The sequence below is a fragment of the Somniosus microcephalus genome, chromosome 3, assembly GCF_052327205.1.
Source record: "Somniosus microcephalus isolate GS21.2 chromosome 3, FLI_Smic_1.0, whole genome shotgun sequence".
NCBI classification, from domain to species: domain Eukaryota; kingdom Metazoa; phylum Chordata; class Chondrichthyes; order Squaliformes; family Somniosidae; genus Somniosus; species Somniosus microcephalus.
Genome location: NC_140989.1, coordinates 348875479 through 348897711, shown reverse-complemented (window position 1 = coordinate 348897711; position 22233 = coordinate 348875479). Strand labels below are relative to the sequence as shown.

General features: G+C 46.7%; 1 protein-coding gene across 8 annotated transcripts in view; it reads right to left on the bottom strand.

Annotated features, from left to right (window-relative positions):
* The window catches only part of tgfbr3 (transforming growth factor, beta receptor III), a 245155-nt gene that overhangs the window by 217792 nt on the left and 5130 nt on the right, over window positions 1–22233 (bottom strand). For 5 of the 8 annotated variants that reach the window (XM_085983357.1, XM_085983362.1, XM_085983361.1 and 2 more), the window contains exons 1-2: window positions 19858–20209; window positions 2060–2282 (exon numbers count right to left, since the gene is read on the bottom strand). In XM_085983357.1, the coding sequence (XP_085839483.1) occupies window positions 2060–2153 (94 nt within the window). In that variant the 5' untranslated portion in view covers window positions 2154–2282; window positions 19858–20209. The other 3 variants (XM_085983360.1, XM_085983359.1, XM_085983358.1) reach the window with 3 other exon arrangements.

Sequence of the window (22233 nt, the reverse complement as noted above, 5' to 3'; positions counted from 1 at the left end):
TGGTACCAATTGTGGTCCATTCAACACATGGGTCCAGATATTAAAACTAGCTCTGCCTTAAGTCAGCTTTATTTTGACTATACGCTTTAATCAACTATATAGATAGCAATATGACGGCAATTAAGAACCAGCCCTATTAAAAACCACGAGACAGGGGCTGCACAGTAGCATGACACATTAATGTGCTCTATGCCATAGAGTAGGACACCAGAATTCAAATCCAAGCTTCCGCTAACATATGCTTGATTATCTTGGCATCATTGCCAGCACAGTACCAAGGTGCCTTATGTCTGGAACGGAAAAAAGTGGGTGAGTGGAATTACTAAAATAAATAAAAGTCAGCACTTCAGCAGGCTCTATTAACTTGCAACTTAAGACTTAATGCATAAATTCATCCACAAAAAATATCCAAATCAAGTTATAAATGGAGCTAGGTGCTATGGCCACTACCCATAATAAAATGATGTAAACAATTTAATTGTATACTGTATGGTTATTACAATAAAAACAATCTCAAACAACAGCCCACAAAACATGTGCAAGTGATTGGAAATGATGAAGCAGCTGTTGGGTGGGATCACCCACACAATAACCTTCCAGCAAACAACAATCCACTGGTTTTGGAAATAAAAAATAAAAGCCACACATCAACTGGTTGTTGCATATATTTTTGTCATTTTGTGTTTTAATACTGAAACACAAAAAAAAGACTTCCAAAGTCACAAAAAATATACAAGATGCAAGATTTTTTATCATGTACTGCCGAAACAAGAAGTAACATTTAATTGCTGGTAAAATCTTGTCACATTATTTCAGTGTTTGGAACACAACCAAATGTATTACTTTAATTTGGGTTTGACTTTTTTTTTTTAAATTTAGGTCCCCAAGACCGTGTCTTCAAAAAAAAGTGACATTCTAAACTCATCTGTCCTCTGTTTCTCCTTTTCAATCCTTTCATAGTTCAGCATTTCTTTCAATCCTTCTCATTTCTTTAATCCTTTTCTTTTGCGTCCTCTCTTTTCCCCTGGTATTTTTCCTTCCACTCATCTTTTCTATTTGTCACTTTCATTCTTACACCACCTTCGGTTAGCTAGTTTTCTTATTTTTTTTATGCAGCTCTTTTCTTTCAATTCTCAGTTCGATTCTAGAATTTCATTAATTTTCACTATTAACTTCATTCTGTCGCCATGCATTTTTCAAACCAATTTATTTATTTCTCTTTTCTGTTCTTTCAAATCTTATATAACACAGCCAAGGAATATAAGAGAACAAGTTCATTTTCAGGTTATTTTCTCAATGTTTTGTTTTCCTTTTCTATATTAGTATTGCTTTCATAATCTAGTCAGTAATGATAAATTAACAATTTGAAGTTTGAAGCAACTCTAGGATCAATTTTACGTTAAAGACTCTATATAAATGTAAGTAAAAACAGAAAATGCTGGAGATACTCAGCAGGCCAGGCAGCATCTGTGAAGAGAGAAACAGACGAAAGGTCATCGACCTGAAACGTTAACTTGGTTTCTCTTTTCACAGATTCTGCCCGATCTGTTGAGTATTTCTAGCATTTTCTGTTTTTATTTCAGATTTCCAGCATCTGCAGTATTTTCTTTTTATATAAATATAAGTTGTTGTTATTACGCAAGAATACCTGAGGGCAGGTTTATGACAGCTGATCTACTTGACAAATTGGTCAATTTAAAAGGAAAATTTAACAAATATTTGAAGCAGAGGAAGACACAAAGCTATGGAGAGAATGGGGGAGTAGGATAGTTTTGGATTGCTCTATAAAGAGCCAATACAGGCACAATGGGCCAAACAGCCTCCTTCTATGCTGGAAATTTCTATAGCTCGATCAGCAATTAGTGATTAGGTGACACCAAGATTGGGTTTTAAAAGCCTGAAGATTGTGTTGGGAGGAAGGAATGACTAAGGGGAGGTAAGGAGTTCACTGTTTTGAGGTTCTGCAAGAATAGATCCTGTGACGAGTCTTAATATGCAATAGTGAAGACACACTAGGTTTTAAAACTGTTTTCAAAACATCTCTGGCAACAGCACTCACCTGCAGATACTCCGCACAGCAACATGATGAGCAATGTTGTTTGAATTCCATTTGAAGTCATGTTTAGAATACAATGCAGTAATGTGTTCTGCATTCACAGTCCACTGAAGATACTCTTATCTTCTGATACCAACGACGATAGACAACTTTGGCTGTAGGATTTTACCACAGTAACTATACTTCTCAGCGAGATAGAATGATCTTCCTTCTTTCCTTCACAAACCTAAAGGGAAAAATGTAGAGGATAAAAGGTAAATGAATAGCTACATTTAATGATTCAAATGAGATTGTATTCAGACTCAGAAACCCTATGGACATGTATCCTACAACATTACAATGTGACAAATAGTTAACATACATGAAAAATATTATACCCTCCGAGCAAAATGGTTCGCTACTCACTGAACAACTGTCATGTCTGAAAAAATCAGATTAGAATATACCAATGATATCAGAAAGTACAGATTCTGATTGCCACCAAAATTGGATTAACTTTTTTTTTAATTAATAAATTTAGATCAAGGCGTAACAAAATAAATATTCAGTAATTTTCTAAATATTTTCCCTTCTGTTACAGAGGCCTTCAACTTTAAGCATTACAGTTTTAGTCACTTCTAGAACCCTAGAAGCAATGGACAGTATACTCCTACAACCTTCAACGGTGGTCAGAATTTATAACAAAAAAATTTTACATTCAACTAGTAAGTAATAGATTTCTGTAATAACACCAACCCAAAGACCTGAATATCTTTCTGGAATGAAATACACGAAAGGAAATAAAAAGCTGCAAAAACAATTTTAAGTTTTGCAAGAACTGGCGGCAAATATGCTTCTAGTGGGCATGCAAGATCTGCTTTTCTGAAAGGAAAATATTATTTTGTGGATTGCAGAACAGATTGCTGGATGTTAGCATGTGCTTCCGAGAGAAAGCATTCTTAACCCCCAACAGATTCAGGATAGCAATCCAATGCTCCCACACTGAGCAAAAGTGCAAGATTATAGTCCAGCACTCCCTTAGAGGACCGAAATGGAGGACTTGAACACCACCCCCCAATCGCCAACCCACCACCCACACCCAGCATAGGACCACAAACATGCACCAATAATCCCCGATCCCGTCAAACGAGCAGAAATGACGAAATGTAAACCAAGCCCCTCACTGAGCAGAAATAGTCAGCAAGACCCCAACCACTGAGCAGAAACACTATCAAGATGCCACAAAGCCACAGCCAAGTCCCTCCATTCCTCCACCAAGCAGGGAAAGCACAATCCTCCCTCCAAGCAATGAAATCCATGGCGTTACCTACATTACAACAGTGATTACACTACAAAAAGGACCTCTGTAAAGCGCTTTGGGACGTCTGGTGGTCGTGAATGGAGCTATATAAATGCAAGTCTATCTTTCTTTCTTTAGCAGTGGGCAACACCACCCACCCCCCTCAGATGATCTCCAGACATGACAACAAACACACACATTCTGATCATCCTTCCCACACGCCCCCCCCCCAAACTGAGCTGAAATAGAGGTCTGGAGGCCAACCTCACACACCGTTCGCCCCAACAAATATGTGCAAAATTGGAGAATTAATGCACTGCCCCCACCCCACCACCCCACCCTGAGCAAGAAATGCGAAATTGCAACAAACCACACATCAAAACCACTGAGCAGAAACACTATCAAGAGGCCACAAAGCCACAGCCAAGCCCCTCTATTCCTCCCCCTCCACCGAGCAAGGGAAGCACAATCCTCCCTCCAAACAATGAAATCCATGGAGCTAATGTATCGTAACCATTCCCCAATTTACACCCCACCTTGCAATGAGCACATATTTGAAAAACATCCAAAGCTTCTCCACACAGAGCAGAACTAGAGTGAAGCTCTACCCCTCCCCCCCAGAAAAGTACCTAGATGTTTGGAGCAAATCATCTTCAACCAAGCAACATCCGCTTCTCATAATGATCACTGGTTTGGTGATCACAGTCCACGCATGTTAACTGAGTGCATCTAAACAATCCCCACACAGCTCAGCCACCCACTGATCATTGTTTTGGTGACCAGAATCCTCCTCTTCACCTGACAACATCTTCATTCCCCACTAAAGCTAACCTCCCCATCCTCTTCCTTATCTTCCCCATGCTCCTCTCCCTCCCTTTTATCCCCGCTCTCTCCCCTTCTCCTCACTTGTCTCCCTCACCGTACCTACCTGCCTCTTTGACCAAGCTTTTACTCACCCATCATAATATCTCCTTCTTTGGCTCGGTCAATTTTTGTCTGATTACGCTCCTGTGAAGTGCCTTGGAATGTTTTTCCACGTTAAAGGCACTAAATAAATGCTTGTTGTTGTTCCTTTCCCTCAACCCACTCACTTCTACTCTCTCATCTTCCTATTTGCCTCCTAACCTTCTCTCCTTCATGCAATTTAATTATCCCCACCCTCCAACCTTGCTTGATCCAAATATTGTACTTGGTCTTGATTTAGATCGGGAACGGTAGCATAGCACAGTCAAGGCCATCTACAGCCCGAGCACCCAAGGTCCTACCCCACTGCGGGCCAAGAACGGAGAGGTACTCATCAAGGACAGGGAAGCAGTCAGTGCCCGCTGGAAGGAGCACTTTGAAGATCTCCATAACCGCGACTCTGTCTTCGACACCAGTGCCCTCAACTCCATCCCGCAGCATGCTACCCGCCACCATCTCAGCACAACCCCAGCCCGGCATGAGGTTGAAAAGGCCATCCGACAACTGAAGAACAACAAGGCTGTAAGAATTCGCAATAATTTACAGTTCTGAAGATTCATTTTTTTGATTAAAGAATCCCTGGTCGTTGTGCTTTTAAATTTCCAGGGGTAAAAATGGCTGTCGCACCACATGGCCGAAGACAAAGGGGCTTGGAAAGCAGCTTTCTGTGTCTGGAAGTAAGGTTCAATGAAGACAAAACATTACCACAGGACAATGCTTTGTTTACAAAGCAATTGAATGCTATTAGCATTTGTTTGTATATCGAGTGGATACATCTAAACTGCAGAAGAGACTTTTGTATCTTGAATGGGATCCGTTTAAGAACTGAATGGGTCTAAATCACCTAGCATTCTGGACAATAGAGCAGTTGTATTTCCCTTTTGTTTCAGCCCAGGGAGCTCCGGAAGACACATTAACCCAGTCCAACCACTCAGTTGGCCAATCACTGCTTTCTCTTGTGTATTGGACCCTTTGGACGGGGAATTTTGCACACAGCCCTTGCAGGGCAGAACGGCAGGGGGCTCACCAGGTATAAAGATAGCTGCTGAGAAGCTATCACTCTTTACTTCGCTGGACCAGAGGTGAGCAGGGTGTTCTGACTCCTCGGCAAGGCAACCTAGCAGGAGTTAGGGGGTGGTGATTTGAGGGTAATTGCTAAGATTGTTTAAGTAACATTGGAGCCATTTTATCCCTCGTTTTCGCCGTCTGCAACCCCGTTATATAGTTTTACTGTAATTACTGTGTTCGTGTGGTATAGTTTATTCTTTTGATTGTAGTTTATTTAGGTAATAAAACTTGGTTTTTCTCTCATCCAAACACTTGTCCATTTTAATATCATTAATTATAAGTTCCTCCACTCAGAACTGAAGGAGGGGTAGCGATTCGAAACCGCTGTTTGTAAATTGGTTTAGAGTGCAGCAGCAAAAGCCTGCTGACCAGGTGAATTACCGTAAACCAGGTAAAAGGTTGGAATTGGTCAGAGCTCAGGAGGCAAAGGCTGCTGGCCAGGTAAATTACCATAAATCAGTTAAAAGCTGCCCCCCTTACAAGGCCTCAAGAGCAGATGGAATCCCTACCGAGGCACTAAAGCATGGCGGAGAAGCACTACTGGCGCGAATTCATGAACTCATTTCTCTTATCTGGAAGGAGGAGAGCATGCCAGGGGATCTCAGACACCGTAATTGTGACCATCTTCAAGAAAGGTGACAAGTCCGATTGCGGTAATTACAGAGGAGTTTCCCCGCTGTCTGCCACAGGGAAAATCATCGCAAGAATCCTCCTCAATTGCCTTCTCCCAGTGGCCGAAGAGCTCCTCCCAGGGTCGCAATGCGGATTCCACCCACTAAAAGGCACAATGAACATGATCTTCACCGCACATCAATTACAAGAGAAATGAAGGGAACAGCACCAACCACTGTACATGGCCTTCTTTGATCTCACAAAGGCCTTCAACACCGTCAACCGTGAGGGATTATGGAATGTCCTCCTCAAATTCGGCTGCCTTCAAAAGTTTGTCACCATCCTCTGCCTGCTTCACGATGACATGCAAGCCGTGATCCTGACCAACGGTTCCACCACAGACCCAATTCACGTATGGACCGGGGTCAAGCAAGGCTGTGTCATCGCACCAACGCTCTTCCCGATCTTCCTTGCTGCAATGCTCCATCTCACCCTCAGTAAGCTCCCTGCTGGAGTGGAGCTAATTTACAGAACAAACGGGAAACTGTTCAACCTCCGTCACCTCCAGTCCAGATCCAAGGTCGTCCCATCCTCTGTCGTCGAATTACAGTATGCAGATGACGCTTGCGTCTGCACTCACTCGGGAGGTCGAACTCCAAGCCATCGTCAACACCTTCGCCGAAGCGTATGAGAGCATGGGCCTTACACTAAACATCCGTAAGACAAAGGTCCTCTACCAACCTGCCACCGCCACACAGTACCGCCCCCCGATTACCTAAATCCACAACAACGCCTTGGACAATGTGGACCACTTTCCATACCTGGGGAGCCTACTGTCAACAAGGGCAGACATCGACGACGAAGTCTAACACCGCCTTCAGTGTGCCAGTGCAGCCTTCGGTCGCCTGAGGAAGTGTTTGAAGACCAGGACCTCAAACCCGGCACTAAGCTCATGGTCTACAGAGCAGCAGTGATACCCACCCTGCTGTATGCCTCAGAGACATGGACCATGTACAGCAGGCACCTCAAAGCACTGGAGAGGTACCACCAACGCTGCCTCTGCAAGTTCTTGCAAATCCATTGGCAGGATAGGCGCACCAACGTCAGTGTTCTTGCTCAGGCCAACATCCCCAGCATCAAAGCTTTGACCACACTCGATCAGCTCCGATGGACGGGTCACATGCCTGATACGAGACTCCCAAAACAAGCGCTCTACTCGGAGCTCCGGCATGGCAAGAGAGCCCCAGGTGGGCAGAGGAAACGCTTCAAGAACACCCTCAAAGCCTCCTTGAAAAAGTGTAACATCCCCACCGACACCTGGGAATCCCTGGCCCAAGACCGCACAAAGTGGAGGAGAAGCATCCGGGAAGGCGCCGAACACCTCGAGTCTCTTCGCCGGGAGCAGGCGGAAGCCAAGCGCAGACAGCGCAAGGAGCGCATCATCAACCCCCAAGCACTCCACCCACCCGCCCCTTCAACCACCGTCTGCCCCACCTGTGACAGAGACTGTAGGTCCCGCATTGGACTCATCAGACACCTGCAAACTCATTTTTAATGTGGAAGCAAGTCATCCTCGGTTCCGAGGGACTGCCTAAGAAGAAGAAGGTGGTTATGTTACTGGACTAATAATCCGGAGGTGTTCAAATCCCACCACAGCAACTGAGGAATTTAGATTTCGTTAATTAAATAAATCTGGAATAAAAAGCTACCATCAGTAATGGTGACCATGAAACTATGAGATTGTCGTAAAAAAAATCTGGTGATGCCTAAATGTCCTTTAGGCATCACATATAGGCCAGGCCAGGTAAGGACCAGGTCAATGTGGTTGACTTTTAACTACCCTCTGAAGTGGCCTAGCAAGCCACTCAGTTGTAAAAAGCTGCTACGAAAAACAATATGAATAAAACCGGACAGACCGCCCGGCATCGACTTCAGCACCGGCTATGGACACAACAACAGCACACCCAGCCCAGTCGACCTAGCAAAGTCCTCCTCAACAACATCTAAGGACTTGTGCCAAAATTGGGAGAGCTGTCACACAGACCAGTCAAACAACAGCCTAACATAGTCATACCCACAGAACCATACCTTTCAGCCAATGTCCCAAACTCCTCCATCACCATCCCTGGGTATGTCCTGTCTCACTGGCAGGGCAGGCCCACCAGGGGTGGCGGCACAGAGGTAGACAGCCGGGAAGGAGTGGCCATGGGAGTCCTCAACATTGACCCCAGACCCCATGAAATCTCATGGCTTCAGGTCAAACATGGGCAAGGAAACCTCCTGCTGATTACCACCTACCGCCCACCCTCAGCTGATGAATCAGTACTCCTCCATGTTGAACACCACTTGGAAGAAGCACTGAGAGTAGCAAGGGCACAGAATGTACTCTGGTTGGGGGACTTCAATGTCCATCACCAAGAGTGGCTCGGTAGCACCACTACAGATCAAGCTGGCCGAGTCCTGAAGAACGTAGCTGCCAGTCTGGGCCTGCGACAGGTGGGGAGAGAACCAACACGAGGGAAAAACCTACTTGACCTCGTCCTCACCAATCTACCCGACGCAGATGCATCTGTCCATGACAGCATTGGCAGCAGTGACCACCGCACAGTCATTATGGAGACAAAGTCCTGATTTCACACTGAGGACACCCTCCATCATGTTATGGCACTACCACCGTGCTAAATTGGATAGATTCAGAACAGATCTAGCAGCTCAAAACTGGGCATCCCTGAGGCGCGGTGGGTCACCAGCAGCAGCAGAAGAATTGTATTCCACCACAATCTGTAACCTCATGGCCCAGCATATCCCTCACTCTACCATTACCATCAAGCCAGGGGACCAACCCTGGTTCAATAAGGAGTGCAGAAGAGCATGCCAGGAGCAGCACCAGGCATACCTAAAAATGCTGTGTCAGCCTGGGGAAGCTGCAACACACGACTACATGCATGCTAAAAAGCAGAAGCAGCATGCTATAGACAGAGCTAAGTGATCCCACAATCAACGCATCAGATCAAAGCTCTGCAGTCCTGCCACATCCAGTCGTGAATGGTGGTGGACTAACGGGAAGAGGAGGCTCCATGAATATCCCCATCCTCAATGATGGTGGAGCCCAGCACGAGTGCTAAAGACAAAGCTGAAGCGTTTGCAACCATCTTCAGCCAGAAGTGCCGAGTGGATGATCCATGTCGGCCTCCTCCGGAGGTCCAAACCATCACAGAAGCCAATCTTCAGCCAATTCGATTCACTCCATGTGATATCAAGAAACAGCTGAGCGTACTGGATACAGCAAAAGCTATGGGCCCCGACAACATCTTGGCTGTCGGCTGAAGACTTGTGTTGCAGAGCTAGCCACGCCTCTAGCCAAGCTGTTCCAGTACGGCTGCAACACTGGCATCTATCTGACAATGTGGAAAACTGCCCAGGTATGTCCTGTCCACAAAAAGCAGGACAAATCCAATCGGCCAATTACCGCCCCATCAGTCTACTCTCAATCATCAACAAAGTGATGGAAGTTGTCATCGACAGTGCTATCAAGCAGCACTTACTCACCAAAAACCTGCTCACTGATACCCAGTTTGGGTTCCACCAGGACCACTCGGCTGCAGACCTCTTTATAGCCTTCATCCAAACATGGACAATGGAGCTGAATTCCAGAGGTGAGGTGAGAGTGACTGCCCTTGACATCAAGGCAGCATTTGACCGAGTGTGGCATCAAGGAGCCGTAATAAAACTGAAGTCAATGGGAATCAGGGGGAAAACTCTCCACTGGCTGGAGTCATACCTAGCACAAAGGAAGATGGTTGTGGTGGTTGGCGGTCAATCATCACAGCCCCAGGACATCGCTGCAGGAGTTCCTCAGGGCAGAGTCCTAGGCCCAACCATCTTCAGCTGCTTCATCAATGATCTTCCCTCCATCATAAGGCCAGAAGTGGGGATGTTCGCTGATGATTGCACAGTGTTCAGTGCCATTCGCAACTCTTCAGATAATGAAGCAGTCCATGCCCACATGCAGCAAGACCTGGACGACATTCAGGCTTGGGCTGATAAGTGGCAGGTAACATTCGCACCACACAAGCGCAAGGCAATGACTAGCTCCAATAAGCGAGCGTCTAACCACCGCCTCTTGACATTCAACGTCATTACCATCGCCGAATCCCCCACCATCAATATCCTGGGGGTCACCATTGACCAGAAACTTAACTGGACCAGCCACATAAATACTGTGGCAACATAGCAGGGTATTCTGTGGAGAGTGTCTCACCTCCTGATTCCTCAAAGCCTGTCCACCGTCTACAAGGCACAAGTAAGGAGTGTGATGGAATACTCTCCACTTGCCTGGATGAGAGCAGCTCCAACAACACTCAAGAAGCTCGACATCATCCAAAACAAAGCAGCCCACTTGATTGGCACCCTATCCACCACCTTAAACATTCACTCCCTCCACCACCGGCGTACCGTGGCTGCAGTGTGTACCATCTACAAGATGCACTGCAGCAACTCGCCAAGGCTTCTTCAGCAGCACCTCCCAGACCCGTGACCTCTTCCACCTAGAAGGACAATGGCAGCAGGCGCATGGGAACACCACCACCTCCAAGTTCCCCTCCAAGTCACACATCATCCTGACTTGGAAGTATATCGCCATTCCTTCATCATCGCTGGGTCAAAATCCTGGAAGTTCCTCCCTAACAGCACTGTGGGAGTACCTTCACTAGAAGGACTACAGCAGTTCAAGAAGGCGGCTCACCGCCACCTTCTCAAGGGCAACTAGGGATGGGCAATAAATACTGGCCTTGCCAGCGATGCCCACATCTGATGAACGAATAAAAAAAGGGTTGACATCTCAATTCAATGTAAATATCTTAATTATAAATGAAGTTAGAAAGAAGTTGCAGTTATATAGTACGTACCACATCTATCACAATGTTCCACAGCACTTCACATCCAATGAATTACTTTTTGAAGTATAGTCACTGTTATGCAAGTAAACATTAGCAGCCAAATCGACCAAAGCCAAGTACATACCAGAGTGAATTTGTTTTTGATAGTGCTTGTTGAGGGAGGAATGCTGCCCAACACACCAACAGATTTTCCTACTATTCAAATAGTAGCACAGGATCGTTTACATCTACTTGAACAACCACAGGCAGGCGCAGCCACAGTTTAACGCCTCATCTGAAGGACAGCATCTCTAACAATGCAGCATTCCTTAGGAGCTGCATTGAGGCGCCAACCTAGTTTATGTACTTAAGTCCTGGAGTCGGACTCCAATCCATATCTTTCTGACCTAGAAATGTGAGTGCTACCAACTTAGCCAGGCTAATACTTTTTACATGAAATCATAAAATGTACAAGCTGAATAAAATATATGAAACATACATTAGGCATGAATGTTCAATTAAAGTCAAGAAAAAAAGTAAACATTTTGGTCAGAAAGCCACACAGATCAGAAAGCCCCAAATTCAATTTTTTGGTTTATCAGTTGATCTTAGCTGAGGCACCAGTTGGATCCTATAATTGGCCTCGAGTTCTCACCCCTAATCATTATCCAGTGACCCTCACTGTAACTTGCAGACACATGGAACATCGGGTGAGAATAGGGTTTGGCTCAGCTGTCCACTGTGGTCAAATGGTCTGCCCAAACTCACTACAGGAAACTCTCGTTTAAACGGCACCTAAATATCCGGAATTCTCTATTAACCGGCAAAATTCATACTCCGAAAACAACACCTCAATAACCGGAATTGTTGCCAAGTCCAAGTCTCCCGCGGTGGCCGAGTTAGTCAGTGGGGGTAGTTCTCCAAACTGCCACTACTCGGCTTCTTGGTGCTGTCAGAAGTCCAAACACCTCAATAGCAGGAATCTGACTCTTTGTTTGTTAAAAATAGCCTCGGTAGATAACCCTCTCCGTCATCCGGAATTTTTAATCAACCAGCACCATCCCGGTACCGTCGGTGCCGGATACCAGAGAGTTTCCTGTACTTGGGTGAACTACCAGTGGGATGACTTGCGCATGGAGCTTTATCCCCGCAAGAGTCAACACCTTCTCATTAGGAGAGAAGAAACATATAAAAATGGGCTCATTTGAAAATTACTGAAGACCACCTTACAAAATCGCGGAGTATTAGTCAGAATCATCTCAATGCAACAAACAAAAAGCAATCAAAATTGAAGCATATTTACCATGAACTTAGCCATACTGCTACCTAGAATTGTGTGATTTATTGCTGTTGAGTGGAACAGATTACAGCAGTTCCCTCCTCCCAAGCCTCAAAGCAGGCAAGGGCTTAAAAGTCTAAAATTACTTGTAACTCAGCCCATCAAATGAGCATTAATAAAAAACTGACTGTACCAAAAACAAACAACCCAGAACTGTAACATTAACAGTTCAATACTGGCCGATAAAAGAACCAAGATTTAGTTTTGTGTTTGCAAAATAATTATGAATAATTCAACTAACAGTCCAACTGTGTTGTTCATTCCAAATTAAAATTGTACTTCTGCTGTTTAAAGTTGTTGCACTACTGAAGTTTGAATATTAGTTTTTAAACTGAAGACTGTAGCAATGAAAAGATGACAAACAGTTGCCCAAGGGAGACAGGAGTAACCAGCTGACCCAGAGAGAAAGGAATCATTTTCGGTATTTCCTACTCAAATCTTTGTACGAGCACAATTAATGGCCACGCAAGTTAAAAGCTGGGTACTGCCCTTCTTTTAATGTTTTTTCTGGCTCCAGAGTTATAAAATTGTTTTGTACGTAGGCAGCAGTTAAAACAATGAACATATTAAAAGAATGCAAATTATAATACTAAAATGTACATTTATATACAAAACTGCTATTGAGTTATCACGTAACAGTAAATATAGGTTATGTCCAGCTGTTAATTATTGAAACCTTATTGTGTACCTCTCATTGGTTACATACACTAAAACAAAAACTGTTCCTGGTTGTTTTTATTAACTTTACTTGAATAAATTAAAATTTACCTGCACTGCCTATTGGGTAGGGTAAGTTTCTAGTGCACTATTTTTGGATGGTGGTGCCAAACATCCTACCTCTGATCTGCTACACATTTTCTGAATCATTCCATCATCTAATAAGGACAATTTTGAAATTCCTATTGTGCATCTAAAAAGAGACTTTAAAGTATTTTTTTAAATCACTACAAAACATTGGAAAAGGTTCAACAGACACATCAAACCAAAGAAAAACGATATAAAACCTTGTGTGCAATAGCACTTTCTTTTCTCCAAATTTGACGCTAACCCACAGCTGCCACAGAACTAATCTAAAACATATGTCCAACCATTTAAAACAAAAAAACATGGGTCGGAACCCCTGATGTGCTGTTACATCATGATTAAGAGGGTGAGCACAAATTTCTTAAAAGGGAAAGTCCACTGATCGACATTTCAAATCACGCAAGTATTTCACTGGAACTACTCTTTATATGTGAATTCTATTGATTTTAATAATACAAATACATACAAATCATAAAACTTTAAAATAAAACACAATAATAAACTCTGGTGTTTCTAGTTATAATGATGCTTTTGCAAACTCAAAAACTTTTTTTTTTTAAACAAATTGCACATTTTCACAAAGAACTTTCCACATTTGTACATTGTAAACAGGACAGCAAGGAGGAATTACTTTTGCATATGAAATGACTTTTTAGATTGCATGCAAGCTGCTGATGTGGTAACTCACATCTAAGTTATCATGCAAATACCCATACCAATTTCACTACTGCCACTCAAAATTTCCAAGCAGAAGTATTGTTCCATAATTTTCACAAAAAGTACTACTGCTACCAGCAGATGGCACCCATAGCACTCCAACTGCTGGCCAGTTTAAGTATAGTATTTAAAGTGGCACGGTCTTCATGAAAAGAAGTTTAGTAGATTTTGTTGATTTGGGAAGATGAGTCAGAACAGTCCTGTAGCATTTTTCAACAATGACATGATACATCAATGATATATTGTGTTTAAATTAAATTTATATCACTGTTTTAACTGTAAAACAAACAAAGACTTCACTGAACACTTTTGCCAAAATGGTGCCCTTTTAAGAACCTCATCTCAGGGATCCAAGCAAGAGGTATCCAGTGTACCTTCTTGTGAGCAGCTGGCTGAGAACTGGCAAACTTAGGAGATATATGATACCAAACCAATCCTTATTTTCACACATCCATAGGCATAAAATCCAAATTCAGCATATTCTTCTTTTAAATTACATCCATTCACTTCAATTTTATAGAGCACCACAGATTGGAGTGAATGGAAGTAATTAACAGGATTTGCAGGCAATTTATTATACTATCTACTTTTGCACTGATGTAAAGCAGTATTAGGTGCACAGACACAAAAATGGTGGCATAACCAACTCCCAATCACACTGAAACCTTTCCCAGCTTCCAGTAAGAAATGACTGCCCAAGGAAAGCAGCATTTGCACATATATCTAAGTGCAAGGTTTCTTTAACACTGACGATAGTACTATCCACATTGCTGTGCAGTTGACAGCATTACTATTCTACAAGCTGTACATCACAAACCATAGATACCAGCCTGAGGCCAGTTACTGCAGTATAACTGCAGCCCACAACTATCCTTAGTTGACAGCTGAAACTGATTTATATTACTGCATGGAACAGTTCCAACAAATATGTTTTTAGTACTTGAAATCTATTATTCAGTGCTGCAAAACATCAACCCAACAAATATGCACAAAGCCATTTTAATCCACTTCTAAAGCACTTCAGCAATAGTGCGCCAGATTGATAATGTGGCATCATTGTTTCCAACAGGTGCATGCTTCTGTCCTCTGCAACCAGGTCCTGTGCCGCATCATTCCCCTCTCTCTCTCTCTCTCTCTCCCCCTCAGATTCTGGTCCCACACAGCATCATCCCTCTGAGGTTTTGGTCTCGGTCTGATTTCACCCAGCATCTTTCTTTCTGGACGATCCTCTCTTGCAAGCCCAAGTCCAACACAGCAGTGTCTCTGATGCAATAAAACTCCTACATTGGGCATGAAGTAGTTTCCACTTAACAATGCTTTGTCTTTGTACTGGTTGCAGTTTAATTGCAACTCGTGCAAAGCCAAGTAAACATCCAGATGATTTTCTGGATCTTAATTTTCTAATATCACAAGACAACTCTCCTTTTAGCCCTTTTCAAAGATTAAAAATTTCACTAGCAGTTAGACGTCACTGAACGAGGGTTCTGCATGTGTATTTAAGTATGTATGTGTAGAAAACTTCAGAGTCTTGGCTCAGTGGTAGCACTCTCACCTGAGTCAGAAGGTTGGGTGTACAATCCCCACATTCAGGCTTGGGCTGATAAGTGGCGCAAATGTTACCTACCACTTAAGTGCCAGACAATGACCATCTCCAACAAGCGAGAGTCTAACCACCACCCCTTGACATTCAACGGGATTACCATTGTCGAATCCCACACCAATAACATCCTGGGGGTCACCATTGACCAGAAACTTAACTGGACCAGCCACATAAATACTGTGGCCACAAGAGCAGGTCAGAGGCTGGGTATTCTGCGGCGAGTGTCTCACCTCCTGACTCCCCAAAGCCTTTCCACCATCTATAAGGCACAAGTAAGGGGTGATGGAATACTCTCCACTTGCCTGGATGAGTGCAGCTCCAACAACACTCAAGAAGCGCGACACAAAGCAGCCCGCTTGATTGGCAGCCCATACGCCATCTTAAACATTCACTCCAATCCACCACCGGCGCACTGTGGCTTCAGTGTGTGCCACCTACAAGATGCACTACAGCAACTCACCAAGGCTTCTTCGACAGCACCTCCCAAACCCGCGACCTCTTCCACCTAGAAGGACAAGGGCAGCAGGCACATGGGAACACCATCAGCGGCAAGTTCCCCTCCAAGTCACACACCATCCTGACTTGGAAATATATCGCCATTCCTTCATAGTTGCCGAGTCAAAATCCTGGAACTCCCTCCCTAACAGCAGTGTGGGAGTACCTTCGCCACACGGACTGCAGAGGTTCAAGAAGGCAGCTCACCACTAGCTTCTCGAGGGCAATTAGGGATGGGCAATAAATGCTGGCCTTGCGACGCCCACATCCCAGGAACACTTTTTTTAAACTCCAGAGATTTGAGTACATAATCTAGGCTGACACTTCAGTACAGTACTGAGGGAGTGCTGCACTGTTGGGAGGGTGCTGTCTTTAGGATGAGACAATTAAACCGAGGTCCTGTCTGCTCTCTCAGGTGGACATTTCTCCCAGTGTCCTGGTCAATATTTATCCCTCAACCAACTTCCCTGAAACAGATTATCTGGTCATTATCTTATTGCTGTTTGAAGGACGTTGCTGTGTGCAAATTGGCTGCCATGTTTCCCTACATTACAACAGTGACTACACTTCAAAAAGTATTTAATTGCCTGTGAAATGCTTTGGAATGTCCTGAGGTTGTGAAAGGCGTTATATAACTGCAAGTTCTTTCTTTCAGACAGTGCAGCACAGTATAACTCATCACTGCCTGCTTGCATTTCAATAAAAAAAATCATGTGGATGTCAAACAAATAGCATTCCCTGTAAGATGCGTGGTCGCGCACTGCTGCAGGGAACCCGCGCAGCCAGCTTGGCGGCATTTCAATGCAAAAACTGTGCATGCACAGCATTTTGAATGGGCCGCATGGGGCCAAAAAAATTTACAGGGAACATACAATATAACTACGCCATCTGTCTCTACTGCTGGCCCAGGTTCCTCCTCCATCTATTGTTTAGCTTCATCATTGCCATGTCTCTCTAGGTCCGATAAGGTAATACAGTATTGCCAACTCTCACGACGCAATTTTGCAGTGAAATAAAGCATCACTTGTGATCTCGCGCTGGAATGCCAACATTTCAGGGTAACGAGATTTGAGCATGCGGGGGGGGGGGGGCGGGGGGGGGGAACAAAACCTTTTATGCACATGTGGAAAACAATTTGTAAGAAAAAAATACGACGAGACGCACTGACGACTTCAGGCCGCTTGCTGTCCCATGTTCATCAACTACCTATGGATTCCTTCACAGTCTTGAGGTATAAACTAATTATAGCAAGTCCTTCTGTAATGAAATCAGAACACACACAGCCTCCTGTCTCGAACATCTACGTACAAGGAATGTCCCGGGTACAGATGGCGTCAAATCAAACCTGCAGGGTTAAATAGTGCATGGACATACTTTCTGTTCAAAGTACTTTAGCTCTCTTCCCCCTCCCCCAATCCTCATGGGAGAAATAAGAAGCATAAAAATAAATAACACCATCAAATTTCTTAGATGACAGAGACCCACCATTCTGGTCAGTCGCAGGGCTGAGCCATGTTCCAAAAGTGGTTGTAATTGTTCACTGAGGCTAGAACTTATACCCCAGTGAACTAGAACTACCCTCTCTCAGCCCAGATTTGGCCAGGGATAGGGGAGGGGGCGTTGCCTCTCTCTCTCTGTTGCTCTCAGTCTAGTACTTGCCCTATGGGCGAGATTGTGAACCTGTTGCCTGGAGTAATTTGGCCATGGACTTGTGCCAAAACAATTCAGTGACACCGCCGTACCCCAGTGCACACTCAACATGGTGCCACTCTCCACGCTCCATTTGGTAATGCTTCACTAGTAATGCCAACTCTTGCAAATTAATCGTGAGACACGCGATTTTTAAATGAATATTTACCCCAACTCGCGAAGGGTGATGAGAACAGGTAGGATTTTTTTTTTTTAAATTTTGTAATGCATTTTCAGATGCAGTAATATAGTTTTTGTAAAGAGCTGTGACTGGTTAGGGATTAAATAATGCCATTAATGTGGTTTAAAAACCAAAAATTATTTAAGAGCTTGTCTCATGATTTATGAGATGGCAGGGTTGGCATTACTGAGAATATTAAGGCTGTAACTAGTGGTGTTCCGCAGGGGTCAGTGCTGGGTCCCCAACTCTTTACAATCTATATTAACGATTTGGAGGAGGGGACCGAGTGTAACATATCAAAGTTTGCAGATGATACTAAGATGGGAGGGAAAGTAGTGAGTGAGGAGGACATAAAAAACCTGCAAGGGGACATAGACAGGCTAAGTAAGTGGGCAGAGATTTGGCAGATGGAATACAATACTGGAAAGTGTGAGGTTATGCACTTTGGCAGGAAAAATCGTAGTGCAAGTTATTATCTTAATGGCAAGAAACTGGAAAGTACTGAAGTACAAAGGGATCTGGGGGTCCTGGTGCACGAAACTCAAAAGGTTAGTATGCAGGTGCAGCAAGTGATTAAGAAGGCCAATGGAATGTTGGCTTTCATTGCTAGGGGGGATAGAATATAAAAATAGGGAGGTATTGCTTCAGTTGTACAAGGTATTGGTGAGACCGCACCTGGAATACTGCGTACAGTTTTGGTGTCCATACTTAAGAAAGGACATACTTGCTCTCGAGTCAGTACAAAGAAGGTTCACTCGGTTAATCCCGGGGATGAGGGGATGGACATATGAGGAGAGGTTGAGTAGATTGGGACTCTGCTCATTGGAGTTCAGAAGAATGAGAGGCGATCTTATTGAAACATATAAGATTGTGAAGGGGTTGGATCGGGTGGATGCGGGGAGGATGTTCCCGATGATGGGTGAAACTAGAACTAGGGGGCATAGTCTTAGAATAAGGGGCTGCTCTTTCAAAACTGAGATGAGGAGGAACTACTTCACTCAGAGGGTGGTAGGTCCATGGAATATGCTGCCCCAAAAAGCTGTAGAAGCTACATCATTACATAAATTTAAAACAGAAATAGACAGTTTCCTAGAAGTAAAGGGAATTAAGGGTTACGGGGAGCGGGCAGGAATTTGGACATGAGTCTAGGTTCGGATCGGTCATGGCCCTGTGGGTAGTGGAGCGGGCCATGGGGCCGTGTAGCCTGATCCTGCTCCTATTTCGTGTGTCTAATTCTGTTAGATTCAGGAGATAGTTCTGTGATAGTAGATTGGCGGTTAGGATCAGATCAGCCATGATCTTATTGAATGGCGGAGCAGGCTCGAGGGGCCGATTGGCCTACTCCTGCTCCTATTTCTTATGTTCTTATGTTTAACCATTTCAGGACTTGCAGAGAATTTTTTTTAAAAAGGCAAACATTGATAGACACACTGACTGCAAGTTAAGAAAAAATAAAACAGCAGTTTCTACTACCGATATACTATCCCAGACAAGTAACAAATTGGCACCCAACAACAATCACATATTTCCTCGCTGGTGCATTGAATTCCAATTTATGCTACAGCTTATAAAGCCCAATAAGACTAGAACCCTAGACATTAACTGACTGCCATCGTTTTAGCTGTTCTATGAAAATTCAAAGCAAGCAACGACCCATCAGCCGCTACTTCACGTGTCCAGATCCCTAAACGGACACTAGGTGATTCCCAATTCTCACAGCTTGATATTCTGAAGATCGATAAGTTAACATGTTTCTTAAAGACAGTATCTTCTGTTGATCCTCTCAACTGTTATAGAGTATAAGTCCCAACTTATAAAATTATATATAGAAGAAAATCATCCGAGAATGTGATGGAGGAAAAAAAAAAGTTGTTCTTTCAAAACAAAAAATGTATTACGAGCCACTTCCAGCAGCTGTTTATAGGGATGAAATTACTCCTGACAACTATATCCATGCGAAAGGACTGCTGGAAATCACATACACGCACGGCCTACAGAAAAGCACTGTTTTTGCGCAGTTTTTTCCTCGACAATGTTCAGCTTTTGGCTCGTATGCATCACAACCAGTTACGAAGCCTGCGTCTGCAAACAATGAATAATCTGCAATGGCTTGCGCTCGATTCCCACAACATAAAAGGCAACAGCAGCAGATAAGCCACGCGAAGAATGCAACTCACCAAAAAAAACTCACACGATGGCACCCCCACGTTAAAAAAAACCAAGCAGCAACATGTCACAGAGAAAATGTATATATATTCCCTTCGGATTTGGTTACTGCTCCGAAAACATTGCGTTCTGCGACTTTTCTTCACTCGCGAGGCAAGTTCAGCTCAAAGTTGTTAAAAGTTGACGAGGTGATATACGTACTTCGAGCTGTCAAAAAACGCAGCGGAAAACACTTTCGCAGGCCCAAGTTTGTCGGTTCTGATTTAACTCTTATCTACTTTGGATCGGAGTTAAAAAGGAGTATGGTTGGGGGGGGGGGGGAGGGAAGGTCTCCCGTCGCCGCACACGGCGTGTGTCTGTCAGCTCTCACCGGGGGCAGGCGCCGCCTGACGGAATTTTAACTCGCTCTTGCCTCCAACGGACTCGTCTCGCGCTCAAGCGAACGAACAGCACTCAATCTTCAGTGCGCATGTTCCGCTCGCTCACGGGCGCCACAGCCCCGCCCCCTCCTCTCCGACCCGCAGCCCCGCCCCCTCCTCTCCTACCCGCGGCCCCGCCCCCTCCTCTCCTACCCGCAGCCCCGCCCCCCTCCTCTCCTACCTGCAGCCCCGCCCCCCTCCTCTCCGACCCGCAGCCCCGCCCCCTCCTCTCCGACCCGCAGCCCCGCCCCCTCCTCCCCAACCCGCGGCCCCGCCCCCTCCTCTCCTACCCGCGGCCCCGCCCCCTCCTCTCCTACCCGCAGCCCCGCCCCCCTCCTCTCCTACCTGCAGCCCCGCCCCCTCCTCTCCGACCCGCAGCCCCGCCCCCTCCTCTCCGACCCGCAGCCCCGCCCCCTCCTCTCCGACCCACGGCCCCGCCCCCTCCTCTCCGACCCACGGTCCCGCCCCCTCCTCTCCTACCCACAGCCACAGCCCCGCCCCCTCCTCTCCGACCCGCAGCCCCGCCCCTTTCTACCCACAGCCCCGCCCCCTCCTCGCCTACCCGCAGCCCCGCCCCCTCCTCTCCAACCCGCAGCCCCGCCCCCTCCTCTCCAACCCGCAGCCCCCGCCCCCTCCTCGCCTACCCGCAGCCCCGCCCCCCTCCTCGCCTACCCGCAGCCCCGCCCCCTCCTCTCCAACCCACAGCCCCGCCCCCTCCTCTCCAACCCACAGCCCCGCCCCCTCCTCTCCTACCCGCAGCCCCGCCCCTTTCTACCGACCTCCTCGCCTACCCGCAGCCCCGCCCCCCTCCTCTCCAACCCGCAGCCCCCGCCCCCTCCTCGCCTACCCGCAGCCTCACCCCCTCCTCCCCGATCCACAACCCCGCCCCCTCCTCTCCGACCCGCAGCCCCGCCCCCTCCTCTCCTACCCGCGGCCCCGCCCCCTCCTCTCCGACCCACAGCCCCGCCACCTCCTCTCCTGCCCGCAGCCCCGCCCCTTTCTACCCACAGCCCCGCCCCCTCCTCTCCTGCCCGCAGCCCCGCCCCTTTCTACCCACAGCCTCGCCTACCCACAGCCCTGCCCCCTCCTCTCCAACCCGCAGCCCCGCCCCCTCCTCTCCAACCCGCAGCCCCGCCCCCTCCTCGCCTACCCGCAGCCCCGCCCCTCCTCTACTACCCACAGCCCCGCCCCTTTCTACCCATAGCCCCGCCCCACCCCCTCCTCTCCTACCCGCAGCCACGCCCCTCCTCTCCTACCCACAGCCCCGGCCCTTACTACCCACAACCGCGCCCCCTCCTCTCCTACCCGCAGCCACGCCCCTCCTCTCCTTCCCACAGCCCCGCCCCTTTCTACCCACAGCCCTGCCCCTCCTCTCTTACCCGCAGCCGCGCCCCTCCTCTCCTACCCACAACCCCGCCCCTTTCTACCCACAGACCCGCCCCTCCTCTCCTATCCGCAGCCGCGCCCCTCCTCTCCTACCCACAGCCCCGCCACATTCTACCCACAGACCCGCCCCTCCTCTCCTACCCGCAGCCGCGCCCCTCCTCTCCTACCCACAGCCCCGCCACTTTCTACCCACAGCCCCCACCCCCTCCTCTCCTACCCGCAGCCGCGCCCCCTCCTACCAACAGTACCGCCCCCTCCTACCTGCAGCCCCGCCCCCTCCTGCCCACTGCCCCCTCCTCTCTGACCCGCAGCCCCGCCCCCACTCCAACCCACAGCCCCGCCCCTCCTCTCCTACGCCCTGCCCCCTTAACCGCAGCCCCGCCCCCCTCTCCTCGCCCCCCCCGTCCCGCCTCTTCTCCTATGCCCCGCCCCTCTCTTAGCCGCAGCCCCGCCCCCCCTCTCCTAGCCCCCGTCCCTCCTCCTCTCCTACCCCCAGCTCCCTCTGAGCCGCAGCCCTGCCCCCTCTCCTAGCCCCCTGTCCTGCCTCCTCTCCTACGCCCCGCCCCCTCTCTTAACCGCAGC